The following is an 18,048-nucleotide window of genomic DNA, read 5'->3' as shown; positions in this document are numbered from 1 at the left end:
GAAATGTATTCTCAACTTTAAAACACAGACTATACAATTTGGATAACAAACTAAATTATGCACTTCCTAAGGGAAATTATATAAAGGGCTTAAAATAATTAAACCATACTTTATCCAAAATAAATAAATAGTAGTAACTATTTACAGAAAACTAAGATTGTATTTAAAGTCACAGCTCAAATTTAATCATGCATTTGCATTAAAAATAGGTCATTTTAAATCAATCTATAAGTTATAAGTTCAATCTAATTTGAACAGCTTAAGTGTCAACTGAATTTGAAGCAGTTATGATTCTTTAAATTAGGTTTGAGGAAAACAGAGAATTTATAAGAACATTTATAAGGTGAAGTCTTCACTTCAGGGGGAAAAAAAATTAACCAAAAAAGTGTCAGCCTGTCGGGAACCTTGACCACTCTCAGCTTCATGGAGGTGAACGCTTTCCCTTGTTAAAATAACATTCTGAGGGCTCAGATGTGCCTCTGGGCAGAAACCACATGCAAACTAACACACTCAACCAAGCCTCCCGGAGAACAGAAATTCTGTCTGGCTTGATTTTTTTTTTTTTTTTTAATGTTTATTTCAAGCATCAACACAGTTCCAGACACAGGGACAACTACTTATTGAACTCAATCAGTAGAGCAGCAGAGCCTGCCCATACGGAGCCAGTACTGAGAAGGGCTGCCTGCTTCACCCCAGCAGGCCCCACCTGCACTCCCAGAAGCAGAGTAGTCCCTCCCTCCCTTCCTGGTCAAGGTCACCTAATGGTGCAAACAAGTGAAGGCACCTCTGGGACTTAGCACAGTGCCTGAAGACTGGGAGCAGTAGTGCTTCGAAGCTCTGTCCTTGTTCTTAAGGAAATACAGAAAGCAAACTCCAGTTCTGTGTCTTGGCACTTGGATACCAGAAATTCTACAAGAGTAAAGAACTCCCTTGATGTGGAAATAGGTAGACAACTAGTCCCAGCCAGATCTGTCTTCAGATGCTTACCTTATTATCCTTCTTTGTAATACTCTTTGTTGTATATGAATTCAACTTTGTAACTTGCCTGTATGTTTAAAATGTACCAAACTGAAATTTTATTTCTACAATTAGAATGCTGGGTGTGAGAACAGTGCAGAGTAAAGCAAATGGGCACCGATGGTGGGTAGCAGGGCAGTGCCAAATGAACTGTCCCAATTTTGTTCCCTATTTCTATACTTTCCCAAACTGTGAGCTAAGGCACCCCAGGGGCCCCACAGGACTCGGAGGGATAGCTTAGGCTATTTTTAAATTCTGAGGGAAACATAATGCTGGACATTTGGTCAGATGCCATGTAAGCTATACCTTAAGGTAGTTTGAAATCTCAATATTCCCTTGTAGCTAAATCCCTCTTCATGACGTTATGTCTTCACAAAACTGTGTTTTGGGCAGTTGCTGTGTCACAGTTCCTCTGGGCCCAGGAAATGAGGTGTTGGGGTCCCACCTGATCCCAAGGCTGGAGAAGCTGCGCAGTGCCCAACACTGCACACAGCGATTAGTCAGTCATTTGCATTGGTCAGTGAATGAAGTGAAAGAATTTTTTTCTCATTCAATTTATATAATATTTCTAAATCTCTACTCAGTTATTAGAGCATAAGTATATATTAAGTTGTTTATATTTAGCTACTTAGCAAACAAAATTGTTAAATATTTTGAAGTGGAGCACTATAAAAAAATGTACTGGGACACTTAGGATATGGCAAATTTTTATGATCAAAATTCATATTGAATTTGTAGCTTATAGGTTGATTTAAAATAATCTGATTTTGTTTAGGTCAATACAATGGCCTAATTTAACTTAACCTGAAACTTTAAAAATAATCTTATTGCCGAAACCGGTTTGGCTCAGTGGTAAAGCATCGGTCTGCGGACTGAAAGATCCCAGGTTCGATTCCAGTCAAGGGCATGTACGTTGGCTGCTCTCTATCTCTCTCCCTTCCTCTCTGTAAAAAATCAATAAAAAATATATTTTAAAAATATATAAAAATAAAAATAATCTTTTTTTTCCTGCAAATAGTTACTACAGGTGATGAGTTCATTTTGGGTGATAAGGTATTGGTTTAATTAAGAATTCTATATGAATTCCCTTAGTAAGTGGCTAATTTAGCTTATTAAGATTTCACATTTTTTAAAAAACTGAGAATATACTTCTAGTATTATTCTCATTTTGAAAGGCTAATATAAATGCCTTATTTTCAATGAGAAAGTTTTTACATTAAAATCTTACTCAGGCTAACATAATGAAATATAAATGCATGAATGAGAGATGGCAAAAGACAGGATTTGCTTATTTCTGGATGTTGTGGACAATATACAAGAAACATGCAAGTGATAATAAATAATAGCAGTAATGGTATTTATAATATGTGATAATGATGGAAATAACCAATCAATTCAGTACATGAAGGTGGCAGTTCAAGTGGTAGAAGGGGTCAATATGAGTTATAACTGTTACTCTGACATCAAAATATTTAATTAACATTTTTATTTTTTCAAATAATTATTTTTATCTTATAAGAGTATCATTTGTATATAAGTAGGAGAAAAATGCTCCCTTTGAAAGAGAAAATTATACATATGTAAGTTACTTTCTTCAAAAACTTTTTTTTAAAATATATTTTTATTTCTTTCACAGAGGAAGGGAGAGAGAGATGGAAACATTAACAATGAGAGAGAATCATCAATTGGCTGCCCCCTGTGTGCCTCCTACTGGGGACCGAGCCTGCAACCTGGGCACGTGCCCTTGACCAGAATCAAACCCGGGACTCTTCAGTCCACAGGCCAATGCTCTATCCACTGAATCAAACCAGCTAAGGCTCCATTGCCTGTTTTAACATAGCCCAGGGAAATATACAAGATGGTTTCGATGTTCGATGTAAAAAAAATACTCTTAAATAACCTCTTGCATTGAAGCCAGGGCTCTGCGGTAAACATACAATTGTGTTTGAACTAGATATGATTGATATTTTGGTTGGAAATATTCAACATAGGAACAAGTAGAAAACATAATCCAGGCCAGTGAATGGAACATTAATAAAATGATTAGTAACGAGAGATTACTCAGAAGCTAGAAGTGAATACAAAGCTTCCCTTTCTGGGGGTCAGAAATGGGTCACATTGGGAAGACCAAAATATTAGAAAGACAAAAGAATTTGGGGGGAGGCCATCCTGCTCCTTAGAGGTGTTGTGATTATGTATTGTTGCAAAGTGAAGGACCTGGGTCAAAAGTTGGGAACAAATGTTAAGGATCACATCCTCTACCTGAGCTTGCATAAGATTTTTTTTAAAAATATATTTTATTGATTTTTGTACAGAGAGGAAGGGAGAGAGATAGAGAGTTAGAAACATCAATGAGAGTCATCGATCAGCTGCCTCTTGCACACCCCCTACTGGGGATATGCCCGCAACCAAGGTACATGCCCTTGACCGGAATCGAACCTGGGGCCCTTCAGTCCCCAAGCAGACGCTCTATCCATTGAACCAAACCGGTCCCGGCTTGCATAAGATTCTTTAAAGTAAGGAGACCTTCTAACCCACCTGTGTATGCCAAATAGTTCCTTATTGTAGTCATTTCCTGGAGCTGCCATAACAAAATGCCACAGATTGAGTGGTTTAAAACAAGATAAATTTATTGTCTCACAGTCTGGATCCCAGAAGTCAGAGATCAAGGTGTCAGCAGGACTCGTTCCCTCTGAGGCTGTGAGGGAGAATCTGTTCCAGGCCTTTCCCCCAGGTTTTGGTGGTCTGTAGGCACTCGCTGTTCCTTGGCTTGTGAAAACATCACCCAATCTCTGCCTTCATCTTCATATGGTGTGCTCCCTGTGTGTGTCTAGGTCCAATTTCCCCTTTGTTATGGACACCAGTCATAATGCATTAGGATCCACTCTATTGCCCTCATCTTAACTTTATTGTTTGCAAAGACTCCATATATAAAAGGATAATATGCAAATCGATCGGAAGGCAGAAAAACTGTTTTGCACTGACCATCAGGGGGTAGTTGCTCAACATAAAAGTTGCCCCCAGCCCGCAGGCCCTAATCACCCGATTGGGGCCTGTGAGCTAACCTCTTGGTCCCTCCCCCTGGCCAGCAAGCTCTGATCACCTGATAGGAAATAGGGAACCGGAGGTGGGTGGCAGTGGACGTGGGCAGCACCAGGCCAAGATGGATGTGAGCAAGCAGGGCCCCAATTGCTCTGCCAGTTGCCCCACATACAGAGAGTGACTGGTATTAGCAGCACGGGGCAGGGCTGGCTGCCAGAAACTGAGAAAGATCAACCCTGATCTCCGGCCAGCCTAGGGACCCTACCTGTGCACAAATTTTGTGCGCTGGGCCTCTAGTCCTATATAATAAAAGCCTAATATGCAAATTGATCAAACGATGGAATGCCCAGCTGAAGGACTGGTTGCTATGATGCACACTGACCACCAGTGGGCAAATGCTCAATGCAGGAGCTGCCCCTATCTCACAGGCTCCAGGCTGGCCAAGGTGTGTGGGAATGGGGGGAGGGGGACACGATCACCCTACTGGTTGCCCCACAGATCAGCCCTGAATGCTGACCAGGCCAAGGGACCCTACCCATGCATGAATTTTGTGTACCAGGCCTATAGTTTCCAAATAAAATCACACAATGGGGTTAGGACTTGAACATCTTCTTAGGGAACACACTTCAAGCCGTAACATTCACTTTTTTTTTCTTTTTAATATGTTTTATTGATTTTTTTTTTATGGAGAGGAAGAGAGAGGGAAAGAAACATCAATGAGAGAGAAACACTGGATCAGCTGCCTCCTGAACACCCCCTACTGGGGATGTGCCCACAACCAAGGTACATGCCCTTGACAGGAATCGAACCTGGGTCCCCTCTGTATGCTGGCCAATGCTCTATTCACTGAGCCAAACCGGTTAGGGCAACATTCATTTTTTTTCAATATGACATTTTTTTATTTTTTTATTTTTATTTATTTTTGCCTAGTAATAAACACTGCCCATTCTGAGGACACTATTAGAAAATGAATGGTTTAGTTTTTGTGGGCTTTCAAATATTTTATGTGCAATTATGCCCTGATCCAATTTGTAAACAGGACCTTTTAATAAAACTATTCAGGACCCTCAGACTGGCTTGGCGTCTACCTTGAACTAATCATCTGTATCGCAGTATAGTAGGAGCTACAGGAAAACAGAGAAGACTCACTATTGTAACATTAAGGCAGCACAGTGAGCACATGACTCATGAAATTTATCCTGAATTTCTTGCTTCAATCCTCATTATTTCTTTCCACATTTCTAAATGAAAAGTTCATATTGCTTATTCTTGACTTGTTAATTTTAGACATTTGAACCTTATTCTTCAGAGACTGTAAAGCTTTTATTTTCTTTTACATTCTTCCAAGCTCCCTCTTTCCCAAAGTAGGCGTGTCATTGTTCTTTGTTAAATCAATATTCAGGGTACCTTCGTCTGAACATGGCAGCAATGTTTGTAGCTGAGCCCAAACCAAATATATGAATATATATTCTATAAACCTTGAAGTTATTAATAGTCTTGTTTTGTGAGTATTGTGGTTCATTTACTTAGGTTTCTCTGCTCCTATAACAAATACTTCCATAGTTTACATCAATATTGTAAACACCTTTGATACTATTTTCTGAAAGATTGGACACACCAGTAATTTGTAAGTTCAATATCTTCATGGAGCCATATCCTACCAGACCCTCTGTCCACATGCTCCAAACTGGATGGGCTTCTCTGAAGTTATCCACATAATGTTCATCATTACTCTTCACTTTCCCTTTCTTCCATATAATTATCCCATTTTCTGCACCTCATGTTTTCCCTCTTGCTTGACTTACTCTCTTGTTTTAGTAACTTATATCTTCTAATAGGCTGTACAACACTAGAGTGGTAGTTTAGCTAGGTATAAGATTCTAGGTAAAAAATAACCTATCTTTGAGATTTTTGTCTTCTAACTTACTATGTTGCTTTTGAGTGGTCTATAAAAATATTTCTGTAATCACAGAAAGTTCTATGAACAGTGCTTTAACATTCCAATTTTAGCTCTCACATTTTGGTCTATGATGCATTTTGAGTTAATTTTTGTATGTGGTTTGAGGTAAGTGTTAATATATTTTGCATATAGGTATACAATTGCTCTAGTATCATTTAAAAAAAATATTCTTTCCCCATCAAATTGCTTTGGCACCTTTGTCAAAAATCAATTAATCATATATGTGTGGGTCTGCTTTTGGACTTTTTATTCTGCTACATTGATCTATTGTTCTATCTTCATGCCAATTCTATACAGTTTTACAATCACTCTTGAAAATAGGTATTATAAAGTCTCAAATTTTTTTCATCCTTTTCAAAATGATTTTTGGTTGTATATGCCCTTTGCATTTCCATGTAAATTTTAGAATAAACTTGTAGTTTTTTTAAAAAGTTATCTGCAATTTTAAGTAGGATTTTATGGAATATATAGATGAATTTTGGGAGAATTTATATCTTAACAATATTAAATCTTCCTGTTATATTTCTCAGTTTAAATCTTTAATTTCTCTTAAAAATGTTTTGTAATTTTCAGCACACAGATTTTGTACATCTTTTGTCATATTTATTTCTATTTAATATTTGATTATGCTATTGTAAGTGATGTTGTTTTTGAATTTTAGTTTTTGATTGTTTTTTGCTAATATAAAAATATATGAGTTTTAAGTTTTGATCTTGTATCTTGTAACCTTACAAAATTTTTTCTAAGTTCTGGTAGGTTGGGTTTTGTGTTTTGTTTTGGTAAATTCTGTAAGATTTTGACAAAGACAATCCTATCATCAACAAATAAAGACATTTTAATTTCTTCTTTTCTAATTAGGATATTCTTTTTTCTTATCTTACTGCACTAACTAGAGCTTTCAGTACAGTGATGAAGACATGTGGTGAGAGCAGACATTCTTGTCCTATTATTGATCTTAGGGGCAAGTTTCAATATTTCACCATTAAGTATGATGTTATCTGTAGACCATGCTCCTTGATTCCTGATCCTTTATATTTGACTTATTTTTGTTTGTTTGCTTTTTAAAAGACTTGTTCTATAGTGTTTCTATGTGAGTTACATTCCCTTTTGTTTTGTTTTGTTTTTTAATATACTTTATTGCTTTTTTTACAGAGAGGAAGGGAGAAGGATAGAAAGTTAGAAATATTGATGAGAGAGAAACATCGATCAGCTGCCTCCTGCACACCTCCTACTGGGGATGTGCCAGCAATGAGGTACATGCCCTTGACTGGAATCGAACCTGGGACCTTTCAGTCCCCAAGCCGACACTCTATCCACTGAGTTAAACTGGTTAGGGCCCCTTTTGTTTGCTTTTATCCCCTCTCTTTATTCCTGATTTTGGAATTGAGTGGTAATGTGCATTGACGTGAATAATTTTTCATTTATTGTGCCAGGAATTTGATGTACTCTTTCAATATAGAAGGTCATATCCTTCAAGTCTATAAAATTTCATAAATTATTTATTTATAGTTTCTCTGTACTTTTCTCTGTTCCCTTTTTCTGGAATTCTTACTAGTTAGAAGCTAAATTACCCCTTTCATCCTCTGATTTTATAATTTTTCTCTTCTATTCTCAACTCTCTCTTTTTTAGTTCTCCTTTCTTAGAGAGTTTTTCTCATGTATCTTTCACTTATTCTAATGATTTTTTCAGCAATCACAGTTTTGTATTCCATGCTTTATTTTGTTCTCTGTGTGCATGTATTTGTTTGCTTTGTTTTGTTTTAAATATGATGATTTTATTTTATGGATTTAACACCTCTTGAGTTTTAAAAAATGCTTTCTACTTACCTTGGATTGCTTCTGTTCTTTCTGAATCCCTTTGCCTGTTAATTTTGGACTCTGTCTTTCTATGAGAGGTCCTACAAATTCTAGTCACCCCTTTCCCCTGCTAATATTTAAAAATGAGACATCAAAAAGCTGACTGGAAGCTTTGGGAATGGGCTATGTGCTACCCAACAGGCTTTATTGTATCCTGAAACTTGAATGATCCATTGAGGGGATGTCCAAATGTCAGTTACCTATTGCTTTTCACACTCTGGAATCCTTTTACTTCTCTAGAGAAAACTTGTGCAGTTTTGTAATTCAATGCTGAGGAAATAGATTACACAAAGTTTCTGAAATCAAACACTCCTCTTTGATTTTCTTCTTGAATGTCCCCAAGCCCAATTTTCAAAAAATGAACTCTCTAAGTCAAATATGTATTTATTCTATATTATTGTGTGAGAGAATTTTCAATCATCTCCAAAGGAAAAAGCATGTTTTAGAATGTCTGTGAGTACAATTCCTATTATAAGTTACTTATCGGGGGAAAGGGATGAATGATCCAGAACTCTAAAAACAAGTTACTTGTGAAATGCATTCTGCCAGTATAAAAGCGGAAAGTACTCAGCCAGGATCAAGTATCTTTGTTCTTACATCATTAGTTTATTAGTGTTTGTGGAGCAAGTGTTTTCAGAGATGGCATCCATAAGGCACCTATCATCTTGATTCAGTCACTCAAGAAATAGCACCTAGTGTGACCTGTTCTAACATATAAAAACATGTCATTTTAAACCATCTCAAAGATATAGTTTGCTTTCAGTAGAATAAAGTAAAAATGGGAAAAATAATATTTTTCTACATTTAAGAAGAGCATAGCTGATGGATACCAACAAGTTACAAAAGCAAAATTAAATGTGTTTATATCATGCATGTAAAATTATGCTGATTAAAGTGTCAATATTTGGTTTGGATATTAATATATTTTTATATAATTTCCTAAGGAATAATCACATACCAGAATTATCTGGGATGCTTCTTAAAATATGGTTTCTAAATCTTATTAAGAAACAGATACTCAGATTAGATATACCTTAATCTGGAGGTAAATATGTCTCAGAAATCTTAATTTATTCTTTATTTATTATTATTATTATTATTTTACTTATTTCTTATCTTTATTGCTGAAAGTATTGCAGATATGCCCTCCCCCCACTCATCCCTGATTGACCTCTTTCTTTTTAAATCCTCATCTGAGGACATGCTTAGAGAGTGGAAGGGAGAGAAAGAGAGAGACATCAATGTGAGAAAGAAACATCCATCAACTGCTTTCCATACATGCCCCCACCAGGGACTGAACCCACAACCCAGCTATGTGCCCTGACCAGGAATTGAACCAGGACCTTTCCATGCACAGGATGTTGCTCAACCAACTGAGGCACACTCGCCAAGCAGAAATCTTCATTTCTAATAAACTCTATTCTGTCCAGGAAACAGTGAGAACCATTGTGTGAGACAAGGACTTCACTTCTTTGTAAACATAGCCTATCTAATAAAAGACTAATATGCAAATTGATCATCACTCCAGTACACAAGATGGCTGCCCCCATGTGGTCAAAGATGGCTGCCCCCATGTGGGCATAAGATGGTCACCACAAGATTGCCAGCAAGGGAAGGCAGTTGGGAGGAACCAGGCCTGCAGGGGAGGGCAGTGTGGAGGACCAGGCCTGCAGGGGAGGGCAGTTGGAGGGGACCAGGTCTGTAGTGGAGGGCAAAAGGGGGGTGGGATCAGGCCTGCAGGGAAGGGCAATTGGGGGGAGAACCATGCCTGCAGGGGAGGGCAGTTGGGGGTGACGAGGCCGGGAGAGGAGGGCAGTTATGGGCAATCGGGCTGGCAGTGGAGCAGTGAGGCATCAATCAGGCTGGCAGAGGAGTGGTTAAAGGGTGATCAGGCTGGCAGGCAGAAGGAGCTAGGGGCAATCAGGCAGGCAGACATGTGAGTGATTGGGAGCCAGCAGCCCTGGGATCAGGCCTAAATAGGCAGTCGGACATCCCTCAAGAGGTCCCAGATTAGAGAAGGTGCAGAATGGACTGAGGGACACACTTCCCCCAGTGCACGAATTTCGTGCGCTGGGCCTCTAGTTAACCAATAAAATGGGGGGGGGGGGGGGGAATTCCACTTGGATTTTTCTAGGGCAAAACTATTCCTTATGGAGTCATTGAGTTATTCTAACCTTTGGAAGTTGAATTAATTCTTTCAATATAAAAATTAGATTTTAACAAAATTGATATTAAGGCAATAAGTACCCATTAATTCCTTAGAATTGTGCTGTGACCACTGGGCCTTTGATTACTATGACTGAGGAACTGCATTTTTTAATTAAAATAAACTTATGTAGCTACATGTGGCTAGTAGCTACCATACTGTACAATGCAGATGTCTACCAATTCCATTATCACAGAAGGTTCACTAAACTGTCCTCCAGAGTAAATAAATGTATCCAGTGGTGTGCAATTGATATGGAGAGTAACTGGATATATTCATGAAGTTCTTTGGCCTCCTTGCAGAAAAGTTGCTAGAGTAAACATTACTAGTCTTACAATGTATTCTATTTATGGAGAAAATATATTTTGTATATTTCCTTATATTTGTGATGGGAAAGTTTACAGATGAATGGAAATATTTCCTCTTAGGTGGTATGCTTCAGTTCTACAATATCTCTGTGTTCTTTTTTAATCATTTTTACTTCTTTATTGATATTTTCCATTTGTCCCCACCTCTAGATCCACATTTTCATTTAAATCTTTTCATCTAGCCTATTAATAAAAGGCTAATATGCAAACAGACTAAATGGCGGGACAACTGGAACCGAACAACCAGTCGCTATGATGTACACTGACCACCAGGGGTGTGTGCAGAACATGATGGGCATCAGCTGCTGCAGGATGGTGGAGCAGGTGAGTGGGAGCGCCAGTCCAAGGCAGGGCACTGGTTGCTGTCATCAGGACGAGCCTCTGGTGGTTACTGAAAATTCTTTCCTCCTGTGCGCTGCACTCACACCTGCTGCTGGCACTGGCCCCACTTGCACCTACTGCCTGCACTGGAGCAGCTGCTCGCACCCACTTCCAGTGTCTGGTGCTGACCCTGATCACTCGTGCCGGCAGCGACTTCGAGCAGCAGCTGCTGGCCCCAATTGCCCCTCAGGGCTTCTTCACCTCCCCCTGCTCCTGAAGAGAGATTGAGGCTGGCAGCCACTGCTCACACCTGCTGTCAGTGCCGGAGCGGCCGCTCGAACCCACTGCCAGCACCGGCCCTGCTCGCACCCACTGCTGGTGCCAGTCCCAATCGCTCCTCGGCTTCAGCGGGTGTGAGCAACGTCAGTGCTGTCAGCACATGGGAGTGGTGGTGGGAGAGGGGCTACCTGAAGATAGGGGGCTGGGAGCCGTGGCAGGAGGGCCCAGGCAGGGGCGTGGAGGATGGGCCAAGACCCGCCCCTGTGCCTACCACAGCCTTGTGGCCCACAGTTCCTTTTAAGGTGCACAAATTAGTGCACTGGGCCCCTAGTTTATAATAGTTGTATTAAAGTTCATTGTTTCTGTCATTGGTCTGTTTCTTTTAACTGATTTTTCATCTGTTCACATATTTTTTTTCACATTTGGTTGCATCTTTATATGGTTAGTGATTTTTTATTGTATGTTAGGCCTAGTGGATGCAACATTGCTGAATGTCCAAATATAATTTCTTCATTTTAAGAATGTTGAGTTTAATTCTGAGGCAGTTAATTTACTTGCAGTTCAACTTGATATTTCTAAAATATATATATTTTATTGTTTTTTTACAGAGAGGAATAGAGAGTTAGAAATATCAATGAGAGAGAAACATCGATCATCTGTTTCCTGCACACCTCCTACTGGGGATGTTCCCGCAACCAAGGTACATGCCCTTGACCGAAATTGAACCTGGGACCCTCCAGTCCGCAGGCTGATGCTCCATCCACTGAGCCAAACCGGTCAGGGCTCATCTTGATCTTTTAAGGCTTGCTTTTAAGCTTTGTTAGGACACATCTGGAGTTGTCTTTATTTTAGGGGTTAGAGTAGCCCTATTCTTAAGCCATGTCCCTTCTGGGATATCAACTGAGTACTTGGTTGATTGGTACTTCATTGTTCCTCAGCCCCAAATAAGTTCTGGATTTCCACTCAGGATTTTCAGTTCTTGGCAATTGATCTTTGCCTGCTACATAGAGCCTTGCCTTTAGCATGCAGAGCCAACTCTTCAGTCAGAGACTCAAAGGATATTTATGCAGATATCTAGAGCTCCTTCTCTGTGCACTTCTTATATCCTGCCCTCTCTCTTTGGTCCTACTCTCTACTCTTCGACTCCTCAACTCAGCAGGAATGCCTTATTCTGCATGGGCACTCCATCCTTGCATCGTGGTTTTTGGAGTGCCTCCAGGCAGAAAGCTGGGCGATCATGGGGTTCACCTCATTTGTTTCCATTCTCATGGGGATCACACTCCTGCACTGCTCATTGCCCAACATTTGAGAATAGTTGTGTCATATATTTCATCCATTTTTATAGTTTCTTAACAGTAAAAGTTCTAGTTCGGTACCAGTTTTCCGTAATAGCCAGAAGTAGAAGTGCAAATTGAACTTAACTGTCAAATATAGCTTAGAGAACTGCCAAAACTTAAAAAAAATTTAAACAGTGAACTTTCCACTGATCAAATAAACTTGCCCAAAGAAAAATGTCCAGATAAGTTAGAATACTTGGATAGAGAAAATTTTCAGCATTTAACAGACCAATAATTTGTCACATAGCTTCATCAAGTTCTGTTTTGGATTAGGAAGCAAGATACTTTGGTTCTTCTGGATCCAGAGCACCTGCTGGTGTAACCTCAATTCCCTAACCATGTGCCAAGGTCACCTGGGACATCACAGCACACTCACAGAGGTGCCACAAGATAGTTCACCTTTCCAGGGAGACACAGTGATACTTGTCATATGGGGAACCCTGCATACACTACCAGCCTGATGGAGCTCACCGTTTTATACTGTTGTACGTCATTTCTTACAACAACAGCATTATCTTTGTGAAGTTGGGTTTGGGGCAGTTGCTAAAATAAAAATCAAGTACCACACAAAAATCAACAGAGAACACAAAATGAAAGTGGTGGTGGCCAAATCCAATGGCAGACACACATGCCATTAGTAAGAAATTATAATTATTTAAGAATGTAATTAAAATATCACATTTCCACCCTAGCTGGTTTGGCTCAGTGGATAGAGTGTCAGCCTGTGGTCTTAAAGGTCCCAGGTTCAATTCTAGTCAAAGGCACATGCCCAGGTTGCAGGCTCGATCCCCAGTGGGGGGCATGCAGGAGTCAGCCAATCAATGATTCTCTCATCATTGATGTTTCTATCTTTCTCTCTTCATCGCCTTTCCTCTTTGAAATCAATAAAAATATATTTTAAAAAAATATCACATTCCCCCTTTAATTTAAATTTTTATCTAATGGCTAGAAAGTTGTTAGTATACAAGAATATTTTAAGTTGAATCTAACTACTTAATAAACAAGACTAGTAGGATTTTTTTGTGGGGTGGGGAGTAGATGAGGGCCCTATAACAAAATTACTGAGACACTAAGGGTGCCATAAACCAAGAAAATTTGGGAACTTCTGCTCTAGAGAGTTAATCAATCTGAGCATCACTGTTCCCATCTGCAAAATGCAGGAGTTGCATTAAATTCTATTTAAGATATCTTTTTATTTAATGTTTTAAAAATCTGTAGTTCTATATCACTAGAAGTGGTTTCTAAGTATATGATAAATGTGGTATGTTAACTATCATTTCTGAAATCAGAGAGAGGTAAGAAGAAATGCTAAGATCCCCAAATTGTCTCTGAAATAAGAATCTGTAGGACTCCAAAGGGAAAAGAAGGGACCACAGACAGAGATCCATGATGTTTTAAGCAGATAAGGACCATGATTTTTAAATCAGTTCAAAAACCCATGTCAACACGGATGGCTCTTGCATAAAATAAAAACACACGGTATTCACTGTAGAACTCTCTACCTTTGGAAGATGGGTTACTAAAACAAAACAAAAAACAACCTGTGATGGAAGGCTTCCATGCATAGTATTCAAAATGTCCATTAGACTTGGACATAAAAATATTCATCTTAAAGTCTGGTTCAAACCCTTACAAAATAAAATAAAAAAATAAAAGTATTCGTCTTTATTTTTATTAACATTTAGCTGAAATTTAGCATTTTTTCAGCTATGAATGTAATTAACAAACCCAAGGAGTATTAGCATTAACCTGGGACTTTGTCACCAATTCAAATAATCCGTATTTTCATATCACAGTACAGCTGTTGAAAATATTTCAAAATATCACTTATACTTATAACCACTTTGAAATTGCATTAGATTTTAGATCTGCCACAGATCTTGTTTCTTAGTACATTATTGAGGTAAATTGCTACTATATCACAAAATATTTGAAAATATTTTGATATTTGCCTTTCAATGAGTTGCTTCCTTAGTAATCTTAAATATTAGTTTAATTTGTCATTGTGGAGAAGTTAGAACATACATAAGTGTAGGTTCAGTGATAAATAGAATCTCACATACTCATCATCCAACTATAGAGCCACATTCTTTTAATGCTGCATTAGCTTATAGCAAACTCTAGACATAATTCCATCTGTAAATATTTTACCTCTAACTATAAGTTCTTTTTCTTGAAGTACAGTCATACCATTCTCATACTTAAAAAAATTAAAAGTTCATTATATATCATCAAACATCCCAACAGTGCTCAAATTTTCAAGTATCCATAAGTGTTAGCATTTTTCAGCTTTTAAAAAAAAATGAGAATTCAAATATGTTCACACTTTCAATTGGTTGATATGTCTTATAAGTCTCTTAATTTATAGACTCTGCCTTCATTTCTTCTCTTTTCTTGCAATTTATCTCTTGAAATAAAAAGAAATCCTGTAGCATTTCCCACAGTCTAGGTTGTGGATCTCTCCCCTGTGGTGTAGTTTATCATGTTCCTCTTTCCTCTGTGTCTCCTGTAAACTGAGAGGGTTGATGACATCAGATTTTGGGGGGACAGAATAGGAGGTGAGATTAATTCTAGTTGTCAATGGTTAGATGCCATTGATTTTCAGAGTTTAGACCCATTAGTTAATTAGAGGTTACAAAATAGATTCTTTTAATTCTATCATTCCTTATAATCTATCATCTGTATTGTTTCTACAAGGAAAAATATGTTTCATCAACTATGTGCTTACCCAGTGCAAAATTAGTCAGAATATACATACTTATTTTTTGTTTCTTTTTATTTAGCAATTTTCCAAATAACGAGTTGGTTCCTTTTATGCATTTTATTTGACACATTTTAAAATCTATTTTAAATATATTTTTATTGATTTCAGAGAGGAAGGGAGAGGGAGAGAGAGATGGAAACATCAATGATTAGAGAGAATCATTGATTAGCTGCTTCCTGCATGCCCCACACTGGGGATCAAGTCCCCAACCCAGGCATATGCCCTTACTGGGAATCGAACTGTGACCTCCTGATTCATAGGTCAACACTCAACCACTAAGCCATGACAGCTGGGCTTATTTTACACATTTAGAAACATTATCCCTGAAATGGGGTTCATGGGCTTCACCAGATTGTCAAATGGGTTAACGTCACAAAATAGTTAAGAACTCCTACTTTTGTCAGGCCAGTGTGGCTCAGTGGTTGAGTGTCAACTGTGAACCAGGGTCCGACATCCAGTTAAAGCACATGCACCAATTGCAGGTTCCATTCTCAGTAGGGAGCATGCAGAAGGCAGCTGATCAATGATTCTCTCACATCATTGATGTTTCTCTTCCTCTCTCTTCCTCTTTCTGAAATCAATAAAAAACATTTTAAAAAACCCAAAACTTCTACTGTAGACTATTCCAAAAGATGCAGAGGTTCATGTGAGCACTTCCCCAGAGTTATTCCAACCAGTTCGGTAGCCAATTTCCTCATCTCCCACAGCACTTAATTTTCATTGCATGCATTTTGGTGCTTGATGAAATGCCACCTTATGTTGTACTGTGAGAGATACGTGTATGGAAATCCTATAGTAATAGCTGTGGTATAGAGAGAGCACTAATTTGAAGTCAGATGGTCTAATTCAAACATTGACCATGCTACTTACTAGTTGTGCAAACAAAGGCAAAATCTTTGCTTTTTTGAGCTTCAGTTTCTTCATAGGGAAAACGATTCCTAACTTGAAGAATTGTTCTTAGAACTAAAGGGAGAAACATTCTTAAAAGATTGAAGCATTGTTGGTCCTCAACAAATATTTGTTAAATCTGATGGTTTCCCAAAAGCAGAGGACTTGTTCATTAGATCTTTTGTGCTGATCATAGTAGTAAAAAATTTTAAAAAAGTCCTTATTGTACCCATGGTGTAGGGCCCGGTCATCACACATTCCCACCCTTTTCAACTCTCTCTCTTTTCTTTTCTCCCTCCCTCTTGTTTCTTTCTCTTCCTCTTTTTTCCCTTTCCTCCCCCTCCTCCTCTTCTTCCTTTTCCTCCTCCTTCTTCTCTTTTCTCTTCTGCAGTAACCAGCTCTGGCCTGACAGTTCCAGAGTCTGTCACTAGAACAGGTGTACAAATAATAGCACACACAACCGTGACAATGGCAGCAACCACGTACATAACCCTCACTATTGGGCCTGAAGTGATTCTGTGCACATACAGCCTGAGTCCAAAGGTCATGCTCTTAGCAGTCCTATACACTGCCCCTCACACTGAGGTCTGGGCATTTCTGGACTTTCTCTCAGTCTTAGAGAGGGCATATTGCAGTCTCCACAAGAAGAGTCCCAGGCCTTCAGAAATCAGCTCAAATCTGAGCTCCTTTGTGATCCCATTCATGGCAAGCAAAAGTGAAACATGATCACTTTACAGAATGAGAGACTGGAAAGAGCTTCTGATTTCAGAAGCACAAGTTTTTACAATGGATTTGTATGCATAACATCCATTGCAGTTAGTGATGGTGGAGTCAGTGACTAATAAAAATGTCACTTCCTGTGATTTTTATAAATTACAGTAAATATGCCGGTAATCACCCACATTAGCTGCTGAAATGCAGGCAGCCATCTGGAGTAGAGGCCAGGGGACCTCATTGAAGCCTCGAGAGGTAAACCCCACAGGTGCAAATTGACACCTAGGAAAACAGTAGTTAATATGCGCTAGAATTCTGAGAAGGGGGAAGTGTTCAAATAAATGTATGTCAAGCAGACAAATTTGGACTCCTCAAGAGGATCTGTCACATCAAACAGGAAATAGTTATAAATTACTTGTAATGGTAAAAATCTTGTCATTTATAACCTTTAAAGCAACGAGCTCATTTAACAAATCAGCTCATAGATCATAATCTAGGACAGTCAGCCTGGGTATTTATTTCACTCTTAATGTGCAGAAGTCAGGGCAAACCATGCATGATCCACAAAAGACCCCACAGTGTGCCGTCAGCTCTCAGAGCCATAGAATGAGCAAGAGAGATAACCGCCTCAGGCCCAGGGTGATGAATATGTCAAGATATGAAAACCCTTTCCGCTAAAAAGAAAATTAAGACATGATTGGAAATGTCATGCCTTGGGTAGTCTCATAATGAATAATTCCAAATAAATCCCACAATTATTCTGTTTATTTGTTTTACTTAGAAGCTATTTGAAGTCATTGGAGCTGAAAGAACATTTCAACATGCCAAGCGTATTTACCATATCTTGTAATCATCTTGCTAACCAGTTCACGGGCAACAATAATTGGAGTTCTGTGTTTATTTCAGATTCCTCAATATATATTGGCCACCAATAAGAAATCCAGCTCGGAGACACCGTTAAAGAGGCTGAAACGGCTCCATGAAAGTGTTCCAGGAGTGCGGCTCAGGCAGATGAACACACAAAGCTCTCTGCATTATTTGAAGATTCAGTTTGAACTAGGTATTTATGATAGAAATGCTTAAAGAAGTGTGCACACACTGAATAAGTATTGGATGTTAATTGGTATGGGGTTGGAGGGTTCTGAAGAGAAGGAGAAGGAGCAAAGAACACAGCCACACACCAAACTAACCAATCACTGTATGTGAGAAAAAGCCCCAAGAGTGGGAATTGAGTATAGAGCTCACATTTACATAGTGTTGGCATCCTGAGCTACAAGAAAGGACAACATTGGTCT

The 18,048-nt window shown here is 38.7% G+C and overlaps 1 protein-coding gene across 5 annotated transcripts in view; it reads left to right on the top strand.

Annotated features, from left to right (window-relative positions):
* The window catches only part of LOC311620471 (uncharacterized protein), a 110,675-nt gene that overhangs the window by 80,043 nt on the left and 12,584 nt on the right, over window positions 1–18,048 (top strand). For 4 of the 5 annotated variants that reach the window (XR_014794694.1, XM_084879932.1, XM_084879931.1 and 1 more), the window contains exons 2-3: window positions 10,647–10,774; window positions 17,660–17,813. Coding sequence is in view for 3 of the 5 variants with exons in the window: in XM_084879932.1 (XP_084736058.1) it covers window positions 10,703–10,774; window positions 17,660–17,813 (226 nt within the window). In the remaining 2 variants the exon portion in view is untranslated. Of the gene's footprint in view, window positions 1–10,646; window positions 10,775–11,658; window positions 11,751–17,659; window positions 17,814–18,048 lie in introns of all 5 variants that reach the window. The other variant, XR_014794695.1, reaches the window with a different exon arrangement.

This window comes from Pipistrellus hanaki, assembly GCF_964339955.1.
Source record: "Pipistrellus hanaki genome assembly, chromosome: 3".
NCBI classification, from domain to species: domain Eukaryota; kingdom Metazoa; phylum Chordata; class Mammalia; order Chiroptera; family Vespertilionidae; genus Pipistrellus; species Pipistrellus hanaki.
This window is presented reverse-complemented; position numbering and strand designations above follow the sequence as displayed.